Source organism: Theropithecus gelada, chromosome 7a (assembly GCF_003255815.1).
Source record: "Theropithecus gelada isolate Dixy chromosome 7a, Tgel_1.0, whole genome shotgun sequence".
Taxonomy (NCBI): domain Eukaryota; kingdom Metazoa; phylum Chordata; class Mammalia; order Primates; family Cercopithecidae; genus Theropithecus; species Theropithecus gelada.
The window spans coordinates 49,006,809-49,024,547 of record NC_037674.1 but is presented as its reverse complement, the minus strand read 5'-3'; the positions used below and the strand labels follow the sequence as shown (position 1 = coordinate 49,024,547).

At 55.9% G+C, this 17,739-nt stretch overlaps 1 protein-coding gene across 1 annotated transcript in view; it reads left to right on the top strand.

Annotated features, from left to right (window-relative positions):
• Positions 1 to 2,259: 2,259 nt before the first annotated feature.
• Positions 2,260 to 17,739, top strand: part of HCN4 (hyperpolarization activated cyclic nucleotide gated potassium channel 4) — a 49,557-nt gene continuing 34,077 nt past the window's right edge. Inside the window, exon 1 of the mRNA XM_025390417.1 lies at positions 2,260 to 4,031. Within this exon, the coding sequence (XP_025246202.1) occupies positions 3,247 to 4,031 (785 nt within the window). The 5' untranslated portion in view covers positions 2,260 to 3,246. The remainder of the gene's footprint in view (positions 4,032 to 17,739) is intronic.

Sequence of the window (17,739 nt, the reverse complement as noted above, 5' to 3'; positions counted from 1 at the left end):
GAGTAAGAATGTTAGGTTGACCTATGTGAAATCGCCAAAATTTGACAATATTGGGCTCACAAAAATCAAAATTTCATGTGGTTTAACAACCACAAAAAGGTGTAAACTGTAAAGTGTTGGATATACATCTCTCATCAAGTCTGGCCCCCTCCTCCAGGAAGCCCTCCCTAGCTACTCCAAGGCCAGCAATAGCTCCCTCTGAAATCTCTCATGGTTGGGGACATGATTTAGTACACATTTATTTGCTGTCTTCAGTTTTCCTGCTCTATTTTCATGCCCTATTCCTGAGAATGAGTCTAGCTTCCTCACAACTTGAAGCCCACCAAGGGCAAGACCTGGGGCTCTTCTTCCTCCTCTGTCCCCTGGACTGTTGGCATACCATCAATGTCCTCCATTAGAATTTCCACATAAAGGAGACAGGAGGAGCTAGACCTCATCAGGGTTTTCCAAGGGCCTGATTTATCTAATAGTCATTGCTGCACCCAAAGTTGGTCCTAGACAGTGGTGAATGGGTGCCACTAACGAAATTGAGGGTGAGTGAGGTGCTGGTGGGGAGGAATTAAGAGACCCTGACCCCTGGCCAGCCTGTGGCAGCAGTATCCCAGGAAGCAGAATCTTGGTCTTATCCTCCATCTCCTCCAAGCATCCCCTCCAATGCCATTAGCTAACTTCTAGGGTCCCTCACTCATTTGTAGAGTTGAAACTTATTGATCTGCTTTCTGTCCACCCTTGTGTTGGTGGAGAGGTCCCTGAGATAAGGTGGACCTGCTCCACCCTCAGGGCATAGACTGCACTGTGTAATCAGTGCTCAGGGTCACAGGAGCTAATGGACCATGGGAACCAAAGGCAGGGACATGGCCAAGGTTTTGGTGACTGGAAAAGGGTTCCCAGAGGAGCAGATGTCTCTACCATAGGTCACGGGGAAGGCTATATGGGCTGACTTCCTGAGCGGGGTTAAGGCAGACTAACTCCCAGCTAGACAAAGAAGCCCAAAGAAGTGTGTTAAATGGAGGTCTTCCCTCCTGTGGCTGGTAGACCAGGGCGGGCTGGGCTCACAGCTCGTTAAGAACACTTCTTCTCAAGGAGACCCAAGGACACTCAGGGATTAGGCCTCCAGCATCTGTGCAGAGAACTGTCAGCTCAGAGCTGCTCAAAAGTAAAAATGCCAGCTACCAGTGATGTCATCACCCTAGTCATTCCTCCCACTGTGGGAGGTCCTGTGGTTCAGTGGGTAGAGCAGAAGAGCCCCTGCTAGGCTGCCCGCGTCCCCATCCTGCCCTCCAAATTCCTACTCTGGATGGAGGAGGGGGAAGTGGCCACATTGGGCTAAGAATGAGAGTAAAAAAATCAATTGAAGAAAAGCTTGATGTTATTCCTCAGAGAGATGGCAGAGCCAGGGAACCTTTTTGCCTCCCTCCTGTGAGACTTTGCTGTGTGTCCGCTCCAGCATTAACCTCGGCTCCAGCCTTCCATGGACAACCCCAGCCCCTTAATGCCCAATCTGTCCCCCTCTCCATTTCTGAGCTAATCTGGGGTATCAGGCTGTCCAGGGTGTTGGAGAGGGGTAGGGCTATACCTTAGGCTGAGTTAGTGAAATCTGTCCATACGCCCGGACACTGTACACTGGGAGAGACTGAGAGAGGACACACAGCTGGATCCTTGCGGGGGGGCGGGGAGGGAGGGGCTGGGCTGCGGACTGGAAGGGAGTAGGGGCTGTGCAGCTGCTTGGGGGGGCAGGTAGGGCACTGGGTGGAACAGGAACTTACCCAGCGTGGGTCCACATAGGAGGTGTCATAATTTGGATGGGAACACAGGGAGAAGGGGCTCCAAAGCCAGTTCCAGAGTGCCGGGGCATCCGAGGAGCCGGCCCAACCGCTCCCCGCTGCAGCCGGCTTGTCTCTCTCTCGGAACCACCGAGGGAGAGGCGCTTGCGGAGGTCGGCGTTCGATCTCGCATCCGTGACTGTTGCCGGCGCATTTCCTCGAAGTCTTACCTCGAAGGGCTGGGTCCCACCCGCGCGCCCTGTGAGTGTCTCCCTGTTTCCCCACGCCCTCCTTGCCTGGCTGCTGCGAGGCTTTGCAGGGGAAAGACTGGCGGGGGGTTCGCCCCCTGCCCATGTCACAGGAAAACCCTGGGAGCCTCCCCGACGCGGCGCATTTCCGGAAACCCCTCCCCAAGCGGGTTGCGGGAAGGCCGGGACTCTGCATCCAGAAAACCCGGTCGCCTCCCAAAAGGAGAGTCGGAGACCCAGCTGAGGGGCAAACATGCCAGGGAAAGGCGAGCCCAGAGCTTGGTGATGGAGAATTTGGGAAGCTACCCCGCCCCCTTCAATCTTGGGATGGGGAATTCGCAACTGAAGCCGGAGCTCTAGACTTGGGGCGCGCTTCCAGCTTGGCCCAAGAAAGAGATTTAAGGGCGCAGCAGTATGGACACCTCTCACCCCGGCTCCGAAGGTCTAGCGAGGGTCTAACCCCGGCCCCTAGCCAGGCCCGCCCCCCGCCCCCTCCCAGCCCCCGGCCCGTGCGCCGCTGCCCCTTTAAGAAGCCCAGGTAGGCAGGCCCCGCTGCTGGAGCCGCTCCTATGGCAACCCGCGAGCTGCGGCGGCTTCATGAATATTCCGGGGCGCGGGAGCCCGAGCGCGGCCGGAGGGCGCTCCGGGGGAGGCGGCCGCTGATGTAAGCCCGGCGGGTCGCTGGGCTCCGCTTGGCTGCGGCGGGAGCCCCGGGACGGGCCAGAGGGGCCGGGCTAGAGGAGGCGAGACGAGGTCGCGGGGGACCAGCCACAAAGTCCGGGCGGCGAGACAGACGGACAGCCAGCCCTCCCGCGGGACGCACGCCCGGGACCCGCGCGGGCCGTGCGCTCTGCGCTCCAGAGCGGTTCCCCGAGCGCCGCGGCCGCAGAGCCTCTCCAGCCGGCGCCCATTGTTCCCCGCGGGGGCGGGGCGCCTGGAGCCCGGCCGCGCGCCGCGCCCCTGAACGCCAGAGGGAGGGAGGGAGGCAAGGAGGGAGCGCGGGGTCCGAGCGCCCAGCCCGGCCCGGGAGGAGGCGCAGCGCGGCGAGCCCGGGGACTCGGAGCGCAACTGGGAGCCTCCCAGCGGCGCGCAGCCTGCCCGAGTATGGGCGCCTGAGGCGGCCCCACGCCGGCGGCGAAGGACGAGTCCCCACGGGCGGACTGACGGGCGGGCGGACCTGGAGCCCGTCCGCGGCGCCGCGCCCCTACCCCCGGCTCGGTCCGGCCCCTGGCGCCATGGACAAGCTGCCACCGTCCATGCGCAAGCGGCTCTACAGCCTCCCGCAGCAGGTGGGGGCCAAGGCGTGGATCATGGACGAGGAAGAGGACGCCGAGGAGGAGGGGGCCGGGGGCCGCCAAGACCCCAGCCGCAGGAGCATCCGGCTGCGGCCACTGCCCTCGCCCTCGCCCTCGGCGGCCGCGGGTGGCACGGAGTCCCGGAGCTCGGCCCTCGGGGCAGCGGACAGCGAAGGGTCGGCCCGCGGCGCGGGCAAGTCCAGCACGAACGGCGACTGCAGGCGCTTCCGCGGGAGCCTGGCCTCGCTGGGCAGCCGGGGCGGCGGCGGCGGCGGCACGGGGAGCGGCAGCAGTCACGGACACCTGCATGACTCCGCGGAGGAGCGGCGGCTCATCGCCGAGGGCGACGCGTCCCCCGGCGAGGACAGGACGCCCCCAGGCCTGGCGGCCGAGCCCGAGCGCCCCGGCGCCTCGGCGCAGCCCGCAGCCTCGCCGCCGCCGCCCCAGCAGCCACCGCAGCCGGCCTCCTCCTCCTGCGAGCAGCCCTCGGCGGACACCGCTATCAAAGTGGAGGGAGGCGCGGCCACCGGCGACCAGATCCTTCCGGAGGCCGAGGTGCGCTTGGGCCAGTCCGGCTTCATGCAGCGCCAGTTCGGGGCCATGCTCCAACCCGGGGTCAACAAATTCTCCCTAAGGATGTTCGGCAGCCAGAAAGCCGTGGAACGCGAGCAGGAGAGGGTCAAGTCGGCCGGATTTTGGATTATCCACCCCTACAGTGACTTCAGGTAAGGGGCCACAGCGATGATCCTGTGGGTGCCCTGCACGGTGCAGGCATGCCTCCTCCTGACCCTGCCTCCCAGCTGGAGTTAACTTTCCTTCCTTGCGCTGGGAGCTCCAAGAGAAGCAGGGCGCCTCTAGGCTCCGAGACACCCCCAGGCCCCCTCCTGCACCGCGCTGAGGGAACTTTCCTGTGTTCTGTCACCGGTCTTCTCGGGTCTGGGCTGCATTGGAGACAGAATAAAAAGGTGTTCTGAGCCTGGCCTACCCCTGCCGGCAGCCAGGATAGGGCTCTGCCACCTTAAGCCACACATTCCTCCTCCCCCTTCAAGGCTGCAGAGTCAGGATGGCCATCCTAGAGGCAGCTCCGGGTCATTCAGCCAGCAGAGCAGGGCCATGAAGAGAGACAGACCTCTTAGCAACGGGCCAGCTCCTCGGGTACTGACAGCAGGCATTATTATCTGCTTTCTGGTGCCCTGGCAAGCTGCGGCTGGGTCCCTGGAGGACCGAGGTCACTGGGGCCTCAGGCCGGGATGAAAACCCCCTGCATCCACCGTAACCCTGAGCTCAGCTCCTCATGCTGAGTGGTGGGCCAGGAGCAGGCATCCTGGGCAGCTGGCATCCGGAGCGGCAGGGCAGAATGACCTTGCTCATAGTGATGGATGAAGATGCCTGGTGTTCTGATTGATGAGCCGCTGTCCTGTACCCCATGCTTGTCCAGTGGCCCATCCGTAACCCGGAGTCCCAAGCTCCAGCATCTGCTTGGTCTCTCATGGGCCACTCGTGGGTCCCCAAACAAGAAATGACCGCCAGTCAGGGAGAGGGACCCTGCCCCCTTCCACATCACCTGAGTCAGATGCCATTAAACAGCAGATACCACTGGGAGCTTGTGGACATATTTGTGCAAAAAGAGGGATTGTTGGTTGTCTCTAGGGTTGGGATAAGGGATGCCTTTACCTAAGTCAAGGTCCTGAGGTTCCCTAGTGCCCCTCTGGGCTTTCCTGATACATGAGATTGTGATGAAGGTCTGGGAAACACTTTTCAAGCTGGGTTTAATTCTCTCGTTCTCTTTCTCTGGGCCCTGCCCCCTACTTATCTCCCTTCCTTGCCTACCTTGCTTGCCTGCCTATAAAAATGAGCATTTTGCCAACCCAGAGCCCTCTTTGCAAACTCCAGGGAAGCTGGGTTTGTAATGAGAGCAAAGCCATTTTCCATCCAATGAGAGAGATTTCTCGCACTGGGAATGACCAGTCAGACAACACTCGGTGGCTTAAAATAGGTAGTGAACAGAGCCCCTCCCCCCCTTTTTTCCTTTGAGAGACTGCTCTTCCTAACCCTAATATCTCCAGGGTTCCCATTCCCAGAGGACTGGGGAGACCAGAGGGCAGGGTAAACAGACAGCCATAGTCATCAAATTGTATGAGTAAATGCGGGACCCTCCCATCATGAATGGTGGCTAGGTTCCCTGTGCCAGGTTCCTAAAGAGTAGACTTGCCTCTGGCCAGTACTGGACCCTGAGGATCCCAGGCTGAGCTAGAGGAGTGAGCAGGAGCTAAAAAACGGGTGTCCTGCATTTTTTCTCCTGTCTCTCAACTCTTCAGTGGTGGTGATAGGCAGTTCCAATACCAACCACTTGAGATTGGTGAGGGGTCCTCCCCTCCCTGGCCCAGGGCCCTGCTGTCTTTGTTGTCAGAAAGCATCTGTTCAGGGTTCTCATCACCAAGCCCTTTGCCTGGGGAGCCTATAAGAGGTCAACCCCAGGCATGCCCATCCTCCCTCAGCAGCAAACATTGGCTGGGGACCTTCTGGATGCTGGGCCTGGTCCTTCCTGTTTCCCTTACCTTGGATGGTGAAGAGTGAGGACTGGGTCGATTTCATCAGATAGGATCCTTTTCCCCTTCCTGGTCTTACCCCATTCTTGTGTGTCTGTCTGTAGTCCCCCTGCTGCAGAGTCTCCCACTAACTGCAGGCTGCCTGGGACATGGCTGCAGGAGAGGGTGTGGGGATAGGGAAGCAGGGATACAGCAGAATTGTTAAATGGGCAACAGGAAAAGGGTCAGAGTGGGCTTTGAATTTGGGTTTGTGCAACAAGCAACAGGGACTGGTAGCTGCAAGTGGCACGACCCCTTTGCACAACCTTGTAGCTATCTGGAGCTGGGTGGGGTGTAAGGAAAGAAATCCAAGAAAGACCATCTGAGTGTGTCTGGAGGAGTGGTGTCCATGCCTTTCCTGCTTCTAGGCCAAACAGCTAGTCTTATTCTCAGAAGGTCAAAGAGGCAAGAGCCTAGCTAAGTCTTCTAAGCTTAGAAAACCCACCACTCGCCCGGGCGCGGTGGCTCACGCCTGTAATCCCAGCACTTTGGGAGGCCGAGGTGGGCGGATCACGAGGTCAGGAGATCGAGACCACAGTGAAACCCCGTCTCTACTAAAAATACAAAAAATTAGCTGGGTGCGGTGGCGGGCGCCTGTAGTCCCAGCTACTCGGGAGGCTGAGGCAGGAGAATGGCGTGAACCCGGGAGGCGGTGCTTGCAGTGAGCCGAGATCGCGCCACTGCACTCCAGCCTGGGCGACAGAGCGAGACTCTGTCTCAAAAAAAAAAAAAAAGAAAACCCACCTCTCAACCCCACCTAACCTACCCTATACTGACCAGCACCCCCAGCCTCAGTCTCTAGAGTTTTAGCCACTGGCCTTGGGCCTCTGTGTAGCCAGTTGCCATTGCCCACCTTAGGCTTCACAAGAGCTTCTGCAAGCATTGCTCAGGCTAGTCAAGGATTTATTCATCATTTTGACGGGCAGGAAGCATTGATCCAGCAGAATTGGTTTAATAAAGAATTGCCAGCAAACCATGATAGATTGAGTTTGCGGTTTGGAGTTCAGGGCTGGCTGTGATGGACTGCTTCCGGCATCTCCCCTTGCTGGGGAAGGAAGGCTGGGTGCCTTTCCCAGGAGAAGGGTGGGCTGTGCTTTGAGGGACCAGCATAACCTGGGCCATGGCTAATAATAGGCTTTTCTGGGCTGCCTCTGCTTCTCATTACTCTACCTGCCCCTGATCCCACCCCCCAATAGAAAAGAGACCATGCCCTGGCTACCCCCATGGCTCCTCCAGGCTCCCTGGGCTTTTCTGGCTTCCCCTCCCCTCCAACTCCCCATCTGCCTTTTGAAACTTGTATTTGTGGTGTGTTAAGAGAAGAGGCCAGGATGATGCAGACCCTCAGGACATGGCTCCCCGGGCTCCTCCCCAAGGCTGGCTGTGCTCTTAGGTCCTGGATGGGTCCTTCCTTCCACACAAGCTGTGTCCTGGAGACCTGGAACAACAACAACAACAAAAACAGTATCTGGATAATCTTGTTTTTCTAAGAGGAGAGAAAAGAAATGGAACCCCAAGTGCAGATGTAGCTAGTTGTGTTCCCGGAAGCTGGTCAGGCTCAGGGAGTCAGCCTGGGTGTGTGTATCTAGGTGTCTGTCTGAGCGGGTGTCTGGGGGCTGTGTGGGTGGATGTGGAAGCTGGTGGGGAAGTCCCTATGTGGAGTGTCAGTTCCGGAATTGCTGCTGCACCCCCAAAGCTGGCTCAGCGTTAATAATGGAGGCAGGCAGAAGCTTGGCCTTTCTCATCCCCCTGTCCCTACCCTCTCCTAGACTGAGCCTCCTGAAGCCATGAGGAAGGGAAGGCGAGGGTGCTTGAAGTGTCCTTTCCTTGGGGCAGAAAGAGCTGGGCTCCGAAATCTTGGAAACTGGGCCAGTGGCCTAGCAGGTCCCAGGGGTGTCCTGAGCTGACTTCCTTCTGCCTGCTGGTCACTGGCACCCCGTCACTGCCATTACTCACCTCCTGTCACCTCCCCAACCCTGACTGCTATAGAGCCCTGCATGGGTTATGAGCCTTCTTTGAGCCCCAGTTTGCCCATTTAGAAAATGGGAATCTTGTTGCCTGTTGCCATGTCAAGCACAAATTGTACAACTATGGTCGCCCCGCCGACAGCTCTGCAGTGAGCTGAGAGAGGAGCAGTGATGCTGTTGTGAACCACACCTCCTCTGCCCTCACAACTTCCTTTCCTTGGTTTTGGGAAGATCACATGGACCTCTGTCCTTGGCTCAAGCAGGGGTTCTGAACCTTCTTGGGGTCAGAGATTTCACTCCATCCAGGATACCCAGGTATCCAGACACATAGAGTGTGGCACTTGATTTCTGGTGTCTGTGGCCTCCTAGGTTGAGGACCATCTGGAGGCTCAAGGTTGTGAACCCCTCTCTAGGCCGTCCCAGAAGAGAGCCTGGGCCTGGTGAGAGGCAGGCACCCACCTTCTCTGGAGCCTGGCAATGGGGGTCTCTTTGCAGTCTGGGGCTTGGGCCTCCCATTGCCAGCAGGATGGAAACAAAAACAGGGCTCAGAGTTGGATGCCTGAGGGAGGAAAGGGGTTCTGCCTGGGCACTGGTTTCTTTTCTGTTTCCTCAGTCCTACCGCCTCCCACCTCTCTCCCTTTGAGTCCTGGGAAGGACTGTTCTGGCAGGAGGTGGAAAGGAGGAAGAGGCAGCAGCCTGACTCTGGGTCTGGGGGTTCTGAGGCCCCTTCTTTCCTGGGCTTTCCTGGGGCCATTTCCCAGGAATGTTGTTAAGACTCTCAGTGTGCAAAGCCAGGCGGAAAGGAGCCGCAGGCTGTGCTAGAGGGGGAAGGGTGCCTAGTTGCAGAGGGGAATTCCAAGGTGAGCTGCCTGGGCTGTGCTTTCAGCTGGCACAGTGGGCAGCATGGCTGTCTCTGGGGATGAGATGTGTCCCACCTGACAAGGCAGGGGCTGCTGGAGCTCAGGACCGAGGTGCTCCTAGGATGCTGGGTGCACAGAAACCCGATAGAGGCAGAGAGCCAGGACCCCCATACTGCCTGGCTAGAGAGACCTTGGCTCCAGGTTCTCCCTGCTGCAAGGCTCAAGCTCCTGGTCTGGTGGCTACATGATAAGGCTGGGGGTTACCTTCGCCCCTGCTTGGCCCTGCCACACCAGTTCCCTTAGCTGCTGTGAGCTTTGAGGCTTTTTGGCTGCCAGGTAGCCGCCTGCCTCACACAGGGAGCTTCCAACTGTGCTGACCTTTCTCCCTGTCCATCCACCCTCCTCTCCCATGCTTTAGGGCCCACTGTCCCCAGGGCCTTGTGGGATGCCCTCTCAGGCCACCCTGGCTGCCATCCATCTCTCCCTGGCTGACCACCCTGTGGCATTTGGACGGAGCTCTATGTTTGTTACAATGCAGCTTCTCCTGCTGTAATGTCATCCGACTCACCTGGAGATCTTGTTCAATACAGATTCTGAATCAGTAGGTCTGGATGGGGTCTGAGATGCTGCATTTCTCATAAGCGCCCAAAGAATGCTAATGTGGCTGGTGCCCAGACCAGGACCATGCTTGGAGTATTGAGGTTACTGTTCATGCGCTTGTTCCATGCTTAGTCCAAGCTCCCGAACTGAGCTCCCTGAGGGCAGAGCTCCGTTTTATCTCTTTGGCCTCAGAGCCTGTGGCCTCTGTCCTCAAGCTCAGCGTGGCAGGATAAAGTCTGTGAACTGGGCTGAGCCAAGCCACAGAGGTCTGCCTGCCAGTGTGGGGATGTGGGATTCACAGCTTGCTCTTCCTCCTTTCCTGCACTGCTGCTTGGACCCTGCTGGTCCTGCATGCTGGCTTTTGGGATGGGTGTAAACAGGAAGAAGCTGGGTGACCAGAGGACCCTCATTAATCCATCCTGTCCCACCACTTTTGCAGCTTTTCTCCCATCCAAAGGGCCAGAGGGGTGGGCCTGGCTGGGGAGAAGGGGCAGGGAGTACTGTGACTGCTGCGTTGCACTGAGATTTCTGGAAAGGAGCAGATGTCGGTGTGAGCACAGAGGTGACTGAGCAGCGGAGCCAGTGACTCTGACAGGGGCCAGCTGAGAGGAGGACAGAGGCATCCAGGCCTTCTTCCCAATCTTATGTCCTCCTTCCCTGCCCCAGGCTATGCCCAGAAGCCTCCCCTGAGGGCTGGGCTTGCCTGTCACTTCTCCGTGCCCCCTCCTACCCTGAAAAGCATTAGCTTCCGTACAAATGGTGGGGCTGAGAAGTGTCATAGCAGCCTGAGTGGCCCTTGTGCCTGCCACAACACTGGCCACCATGGGGGAATTCACTCAGAGCAAAAGGTCCAGCCCCAGTCCCCTGGGGGCTTGTCATAGAACTGAGGAGGCAGCCGGCTCCTGCACACGCTCACTTGGCTCAAGGGCTCTTACAAAGCTGCGACTGCCAGTTGCTAATTAATAGAAGGGCTACCGAGGCTGACCAGACAGTCTTGCTTTCGCCCAGGGGATGCTGAAGAATTCACATTTCCCAGACAGAGGGCCATGGGCCGGCAGGGGCATTTTGTTGGCTTTGGAGAGGATGTTCTCTGCCAGCTAGGCTTCTTTACTGAGGAAGCATTGCCAGGGCCCTAGAAGTCTGCAGTGCCACGGGCTGGGAAGTCACTTGGAGACACTGTACCATCAGCACCCACTCGGGTCTGAGGCGGAAGGCAGCACAGAGAGGTGGTGAGCTCCCCGTCACTGTGGGCGCTCAAGATAAGACTGAGCAGTACTTCGATCAGAGGTTGCCAAGCAGCATCCCTTGCACCGAATACAGCACCCAGATGTGCTCTGTTTGGCCAGCATAGTGTGTCATAACAAATCGGAGCCAATGTTTTTAAATGGAAAGATATAACCTGAAAATATGGCTCTTGGGCTTCTCTTGAAAAACTGGAAACTCTGGCAGCCCTGGCCGCACATTCCCACTCCATAGCAGGGAGCTGAAGGAGACACTAGAGGCTGCCTCCTTTACATCGGCTTTTGCTCTGCAGTTGCACAGGTCCCCAGCTGTCGCTAAGGCCACTGTCTTACACCCAGCCACGTCATTCATGCCATTTAGCTGCCTGACCCCTGTAGGCTTCAGAGTTTACAGCCCTAGACTCAAATCAACAGAGACTAAAAGCCAGGTGGGTTCACAGATCAGTAACCACCATTTACAAAGCATCTACCATGTGCCAGGCTGTGCTGGGAGCTCTGTATCTCCCGTTTCATTTATTCTTCACGATGGCCCCCAAATAGTTTTATATCCCCAATTTACAGATAAGGCTCTGACGAGGAAAGGAGAGAGGGAGAGAGAGAGAGAGAGAGAGAGAGAGATCCCCCAATCCTGCAGCCATGAATATCAGAACTGGAATTTGACACTCCTCCTTCTTTTATGTTAGTGTTTAAAAAATTTAATTACACGAGTAGTTCAAGAAAACATTCTCCTGAGAATTAAAACATTGAGGAGGGGCTCAGAAAGGGATAGTCAGCAGGCACAGGAAATTGATCAGGTGTCGGAATATGAGATCTGGAGAGGCCTTAGCAAGCCCCTGGCCTGGAGCCTTTGTTTCATAGATGGGGAGCAGAGGAGCCAAGAAGGGGAGCACCTGGCTCAAGGTCACAGAGTATGCCAGAAGCGAAACCAGAGACCAAGTGGGTGGTGTCATGTCTGTCTGCAAAGGTCTTCAAGCTTAAGTCCACCCCCAGCTTCCCAGCCAGAGGGTCCGCAGAGAAGGCTTTCCTGAATGGTCCTGTCAGTTGGAGCTTTTTCTTGTCACTCTAGCTTCATACCTGTCTTTCTGGGATGATAGGTATTCTCAGGATCCCATCATAATTTAGGCTGCTCCCATGAGAAGGTAGTCTTCCCCTTTCTGAAGGTGCAGAGTCTGGTGACTGAGACATGCTGTCCTGACCCCAGATCTGGGGTTGCTGTTTCTGAGGATGCTGGGCTGGGAGGCTGGCTCGCCTCCTCTTCCTGGGAAGGTCCTGACTGCTAGAGACCTTTGGGGTTTGGGGACCATGTCCGGGTGCCATTAATGCCCCTGTTCCTGGATGGGGGTGATTGGGGTTCAGAGGAGAAGGGGTAAGTGGCCAGTGGTATCTTTCTCTGATCCACTAGAGAAATGGCCACGTGATCTATTCATTATATACTTCAGAAAAGTCAGGATTTGGAGTTGATCTGTGGTTTAGGATTCAGTATGTGACCAGAATCAGGGCTCATTCTGTGACCATGGCTAGAACTCAGTCTCTGACAAAGGTTGGGGCTCAGTGTGTAACCAGGATTGGGGTTCAGTCCATGGCTGGGTTCAAGGCTAAGTTTGTGGCCAAGGGAAGGGTTTGGTCTAGGGTCGGGAACTGGCATCCTTGTGCAAAACCTTTGAGCCAATTTCGGTGCCCTTCCTGAGGTACCAAGGTTTGGGGCTCTACCTTTGTGCCCTGCCCCTCTTTAGGAAGCTTTCCCTAAGTTTCCTGAGCTCCTACACCTCTTAGTATCCGAGCCAGCTGCCTCTGGTCCTCTCTGGGAGGTAAAGTACAAATTATAAATAAACAACCGTGCCACTGCTGCCGATGCCAGAGTCATCACATCTCACACGTGACAGCTCCCCACCCAACTCTGCTCTCTCATTGTTTGGGGCTGGTGTTTGGTGTTCTCAGCCAGGCAGCAAGCTCAGGCACCCTCAGGGTCAGGGCTGGACCTAGAGCTGTGCCAGCTGGATAGAGGGACTCCCTCCACCCACTGCACCCCCAGCTCTGGGCTACCACAAATTGCAGAGCGAGCAGCGGGGCCTCCAGGTCTGATCACGGCAGCTGCGGGGGCCTGATAATTGGCTGCTGATGATTTTGTGTCTGTCTAAGCATTTATCTGTGTGGGTGGATGTGTTATGTCTGCGTGAACGAGGCTTTCAGAAATTAATACATAATGGGGGCTGGCTAATACATTATCCTCTGGGCTTGGGGAGAGGCAAGCTAAGGGAGTCATGCCCTCCAGAATACCGTATCACCCATTCCAAGGCTGTTTTCACCATTAAGGGGGCTGGAGGTGGCAAAGTGGAGAGTAGGGTTCCACTTCTGGTTTATGGGAGGGCCGATGAGCAATAGATCAATGTGGGTTGATGGTCAGGGAAGGCATCCTGGAGGAAGTGACTGAGCTGGAGCTGAAGGAAAGAGAGAACCATTCTGTGCATTTTCTTGGAAACTTGAGCTGAGGGCCGCCTGGCTGGGGTGGGTGTTGGCAGATGCTGGGGGCTGCTTATTCAGAACCTGCCTCTTTTAACCTGCACTCCTTAGTCCCTGCCCTTCACCCTCCAGGACTCTAAGCAGACTGCCTGTGCTGCCATCTGAGTATGTGTGGTGTGTTTGCCTGTGTGTGTGTGTGCATCCTCGTCCTAGCTGTGCAGCCTTTGAGAAGACTCGCTTCTCCTGCCGTACTAGGCCCAGAAGGCAGATGTTGCCTGCAATAATGTCACTGAGCGTGTGGCCTGGAGCCCAGAAGTAATTACCCTGCAGTTCCCCGTTGGAGGCTAGAGCAGCCCCTGTTAATGATTAATGTGAGTCCCCAGCCACTGTATGCCAAAGCCAGCCACGGGCTTCTCCCACCTCCAGTATCCTCAGAGGATGTGAGGGCACTTGTTTCCTTCCCCAAAGACAGGAAAGACCCTCAGGTCCACAGGTCCCATCCATGCCATTAACACCTTTTAGAAGAAACTTGGTCCAGCAGGCGAGACTGCCTCTGGGGCCTGGCTTCCTGCAGTGTGGGGGCTGGCCCGCCCCAGATCTCTGGGTCCTGCATCTTGAGCCAGCCTGGCCCAGAACTGCCCACCCTCCCACCCTCAGTTTCCCCTCCTGAGTCTCATCCTGTTCTGCTGGGTGACCTCAGCAAGCTCTTCTCCTCTCTCAGTGTCCAGGGTTGGGGCTCAGTCTGAGGCTGAGAAGAGAGCAGAGCTAATTGACCAAATAGGTATTGAGCCCTGAATCCTGACCCCATTAGCACAAATTGAGCTAGCAGGGCAGGGACAGCGCTGCTGGCCAGTAGAGCTTTTGAGAATCTCCCTCCCTCTTTCTGGCTCTGTCACCGAGGTCCAGCCAGTCATGATCCTAGAGTTCTGCAGCCCCTGGGGGCCAGGCACACGTGGAAGATCTCTTACCTAGGGGCCAAGTTTTGTGGAGGCTTTGCCGGCCCTTGTCCTGGGGAGCGGGGCTGGGGGTCTTCCTGGCATGTTGTGTCCTATTGGTGAGGCCTCTTGAAGGACCCCCTCCATTAGGTCATGGCCTCCGTGGAGGGAATGCCAGGCTTTCTTTCCTTTGTTTCCGGGGCATCCTTCCCAGGAAGTGATGCAGCAGGAGCTTAATGAAAATGAACTGAAATGCCATTCTGGAAAGGGCCTCAACCATGCTCTCCTCCCAGCCGCCCCTCCTAGGGAGCAGTCCCCTCCTGGAAGCTCAGACCTGGCCTCAGAAGAGCTCAGGGTGTGAGGACTCATGCAGATTGCAGGGCGCACTGGATGACTGTGGGTGGAGGGGCCCTGTGGGATGGGCCAGCAGGATCATGTACTCTGGGACTGGCAGAAGAAGGAAACAGGAAAAGCTGTTCAACGTGTCCCAGAGGTTCTGGGGCATCATCATCCCATTGGGTTGCTCTGCAGCTCCTGGGGACAGAGTGTAGGGGACAAGCCTGTGAATCCAACCAGTAGAACACTTGGCTCTGTGCCGCCCAGCTGTATGGACTTAACTGAGGCCTCACCTCTCTGGGTCTTGCTTTCCTCCTCTGAAAATGGGACCAGAGAGGGGTTGGGTGTTAGCAAGATCCCAAAGCCTAAATTGGCAGCTGCTGAAGAGTCACCTGGGTGCTTATGTGATCACAGATGCTCGGGCTCCCTGGGTGAGGCCGGGCAGGTACAGTTTTAGGAAGTACTCAGGTGGTTCTGCTTCCATCACTTTGGGAGCCAATGAGCTGGACATCCCTAAGGCCCCATCTGTGTTAACAGCCTGCAGTTCTCTGATTGCACTGCATTTGCCTTAGCCCTACAGTGGCTCCCCAGAGCTTGGGGTAAAATCCTGCCTTCTTAGCCCAACATCTAACCCCATTGGTAATAGGCCTCCCTCTCCAGGGAACTTTTACACCCTTTTTTTCCTTGTGGGTTGTGAGGAGTCAAAATCATAACATTCTGAGGCCAGGAGGGACCTTAGAGAACATGGCCCCACTCACCTTCCTTGTTAGACTGTGTTTTCCTGGATAGAAGGCAGCACAGCACGTTCCCTCTAGCTCTGTGTCCCCAGATGCCCCAGAGAATCCTTGTTATTTGCTCCCAGGCTCCATCCCATCAAAAAGGGACGGTGTAGACCCTCCCAGAGTCAGTATTTAGCTACTCTTTATAGGGAAGCCTTCCTGTGGCCTCCTTGTTAGCCCCTTCCATGACCAATGCTGCCTACCTTAAGAAGTTCTGCCCCAGGCCAAGCACTGTGGCTGACTCCTGTAATCCCAGCATTTTTGGAGGCTGAGACAGGAGGATCACTTGAGCCCAGGAGTTAAAGATCAGCCTGGGCAACATAGTGAGACCCTATCTCTACCATAAAAAAAAAAGAAAGAAAAATTAGTTGGGCATGGTAGTGTGTGCCTGTAGTCCCAGCTACTCCAGAGGCTGAAGTAGGAGGGTGACTTGAGCCCAGGGAGGTTGAGGCTGCAGTGAGCCAAGATTGCACCACCACACTCCAGCCTGGGCTACAGAGTGAGACCCTATCTCAAAAAAAAAAAAAAAAAAAAAAAAGCCAAAAACAAAGGAGTTCTGCTCCAAATCCATTTCCAGTGCTTCATGTTGCCCCTCAAGCCTGTGTCCTCCCACCGCTGGCAGTGCCTTCCTGCGTGAGCAGGTGAGCTCTCCCACCTAATTTCCCCAGAGGGCGTGCTCCCATGCTACTCCACAACAATATTCTATTTTGGTTCCAATCTCCTGAGTGGGAGGACAGAAGGTTCCTGGGGGAGTGGTGTTGGAGCCTTCTTTGATTCTTGTAAGCTGGACTGAGAAGTTCAGTTCTCCAACTGCTTGTTCCCTCCCCCATCTTCCCCGGTGGTCTTGTCCGCTGGGTGAAGCACAGAGAGGTTAGGCCCTGGCCTCAGGGAGCATACATCTGGGCAACTTGGAGCACTGTGGAGCAGATGTCCCCTGCTGTGCAGTTTGGGGGTATGTGTGTGTGTGTGTGCGCACATGCACGTACATGTTCACTGGTATGTTTCTGCATGTACAAACATAGGGTCTCCCGAGGAGGGATTAGCCCATCAGATAAACAGTGGGTTTTCATCTCAAAGTATTTCTTTTGCCCAGGCCTGTCCTCACTGTGCTGTTGAGAAGGTACGGTTGCAGTCCCTTTCTCAAGGAATTCTCTTCCTTTATAACCTTCCCAGCCCCTCGTGTACCCTGGAAGAGCTCTGAGTTCTCAAGCTGGCATTCAGGATGTCTCCCACATTCTCTTCAGAGCTGGGAGCTGAGGTGTCAGGGTTCCCTGAGATGCGCGTTCTTCTGTGAGTGAGCTGTCGATCTGGCCAGCTGCCCTTGGCTGACCTCTTTAGCCTCTGCACTGCAGAGATTCATGAAACTCAGCATATCTTTGGAGATGTCTAGCTTGCTTTGTGCCAATGGGGAAACTGAGGAAAAGTCAGTGAAGGGAAGGGACTTACTCAAGGTCACACAGCAAGTTAGAGACAGGGATGGGACTAGAACTTGAGAATCTCAGGCCCCTGACCTGGACACCTTCCATCGCATACCATGGGCCTCCTTCCTGTAACCCCTGGGCTCTAACCACAGTGCTGTCTCCTGACCAGTGGACCTACTTGGGTGCCTGCCTTCTCTTTGACGCTTTAGTACCCAACAGGGCATGCTGCCCCCTGCTCCTTTCTGGAGCAAGCCTGGCTGAATTTCTCCTCCCCCCTGGCTATCCCCAGCCTATGGGATACAGAGTCAGAGATTCTACATCAACCCTCTTATTCCCTTCCCTTGGCTCATGGCCCCATCTGCCCATGGAGCTGGCCTGGATTTTCAGCTCCCCTGTGGGGTGTGTCTGTCCATCCTCTATACTGAGGGCTTCTTGAGGTGGGACCATTTTGTGTTCCTCAGGATCCTCCTACCTCTCAGGCCAGGACCTGCATCTTAATGGACATAGAATAATGATGATGAGGAGGATGATGATGATGATGATGATGATGGGGATGATGGCCCACTTGAATTGAGTATTTATGCCATAGAGCATATTGTAAATATTATCTCATTGGATCTTCCTAGACTCCTGTGAAGTGAGGATTAACGTTCTCGTCCTGCACATTAGAAAACAGGCTCAGAGAGGTTAAGTGATTTGCCCAAGGCCTCACAGCAGAGCACCTAGCCACCATACATCTACAATAGCCTGGCCACACAGAAATGTGGTCCCTGCACCAGCAGTCTCAGCATCACCTGGGGGCTTGTTAACAGTGCAGATGTTGGCCCCACCCCACAGCCGACTGAAGTCCACCAAGTCTGCAGCTCAGAAAGTCCCCAGGTGATGTGTGTGCACATTGCAGTGTGAGGGGCGCTGTGCTGTATGGCTGAAGGATCACAGGCCAAGAAGAGAAGACTGGGTCAGCTGTCACCCTCACATAGCTCACCTTCTCCTTGGGGAGAGGCTGAGGCCAGCTCTCACTGCATCATGACAGGCAGGACCTCAGCCCAGGATGAGGAGGTACCTTAGAAGAGGCAGGGGTAAAGGGTCATAATTGGGTTTTAAGAAAAACAAAACGAAGCAAACTTTGTTCCTTAAATATTGATAAACATAGAAAAATTGGAAAATAAAGGTACACCCAAATCCAAACAATCCGCCTATAAACCAAGCCCCAGATGCCCTTGGCTCTAAATCGGACTGTGTCTGAGGC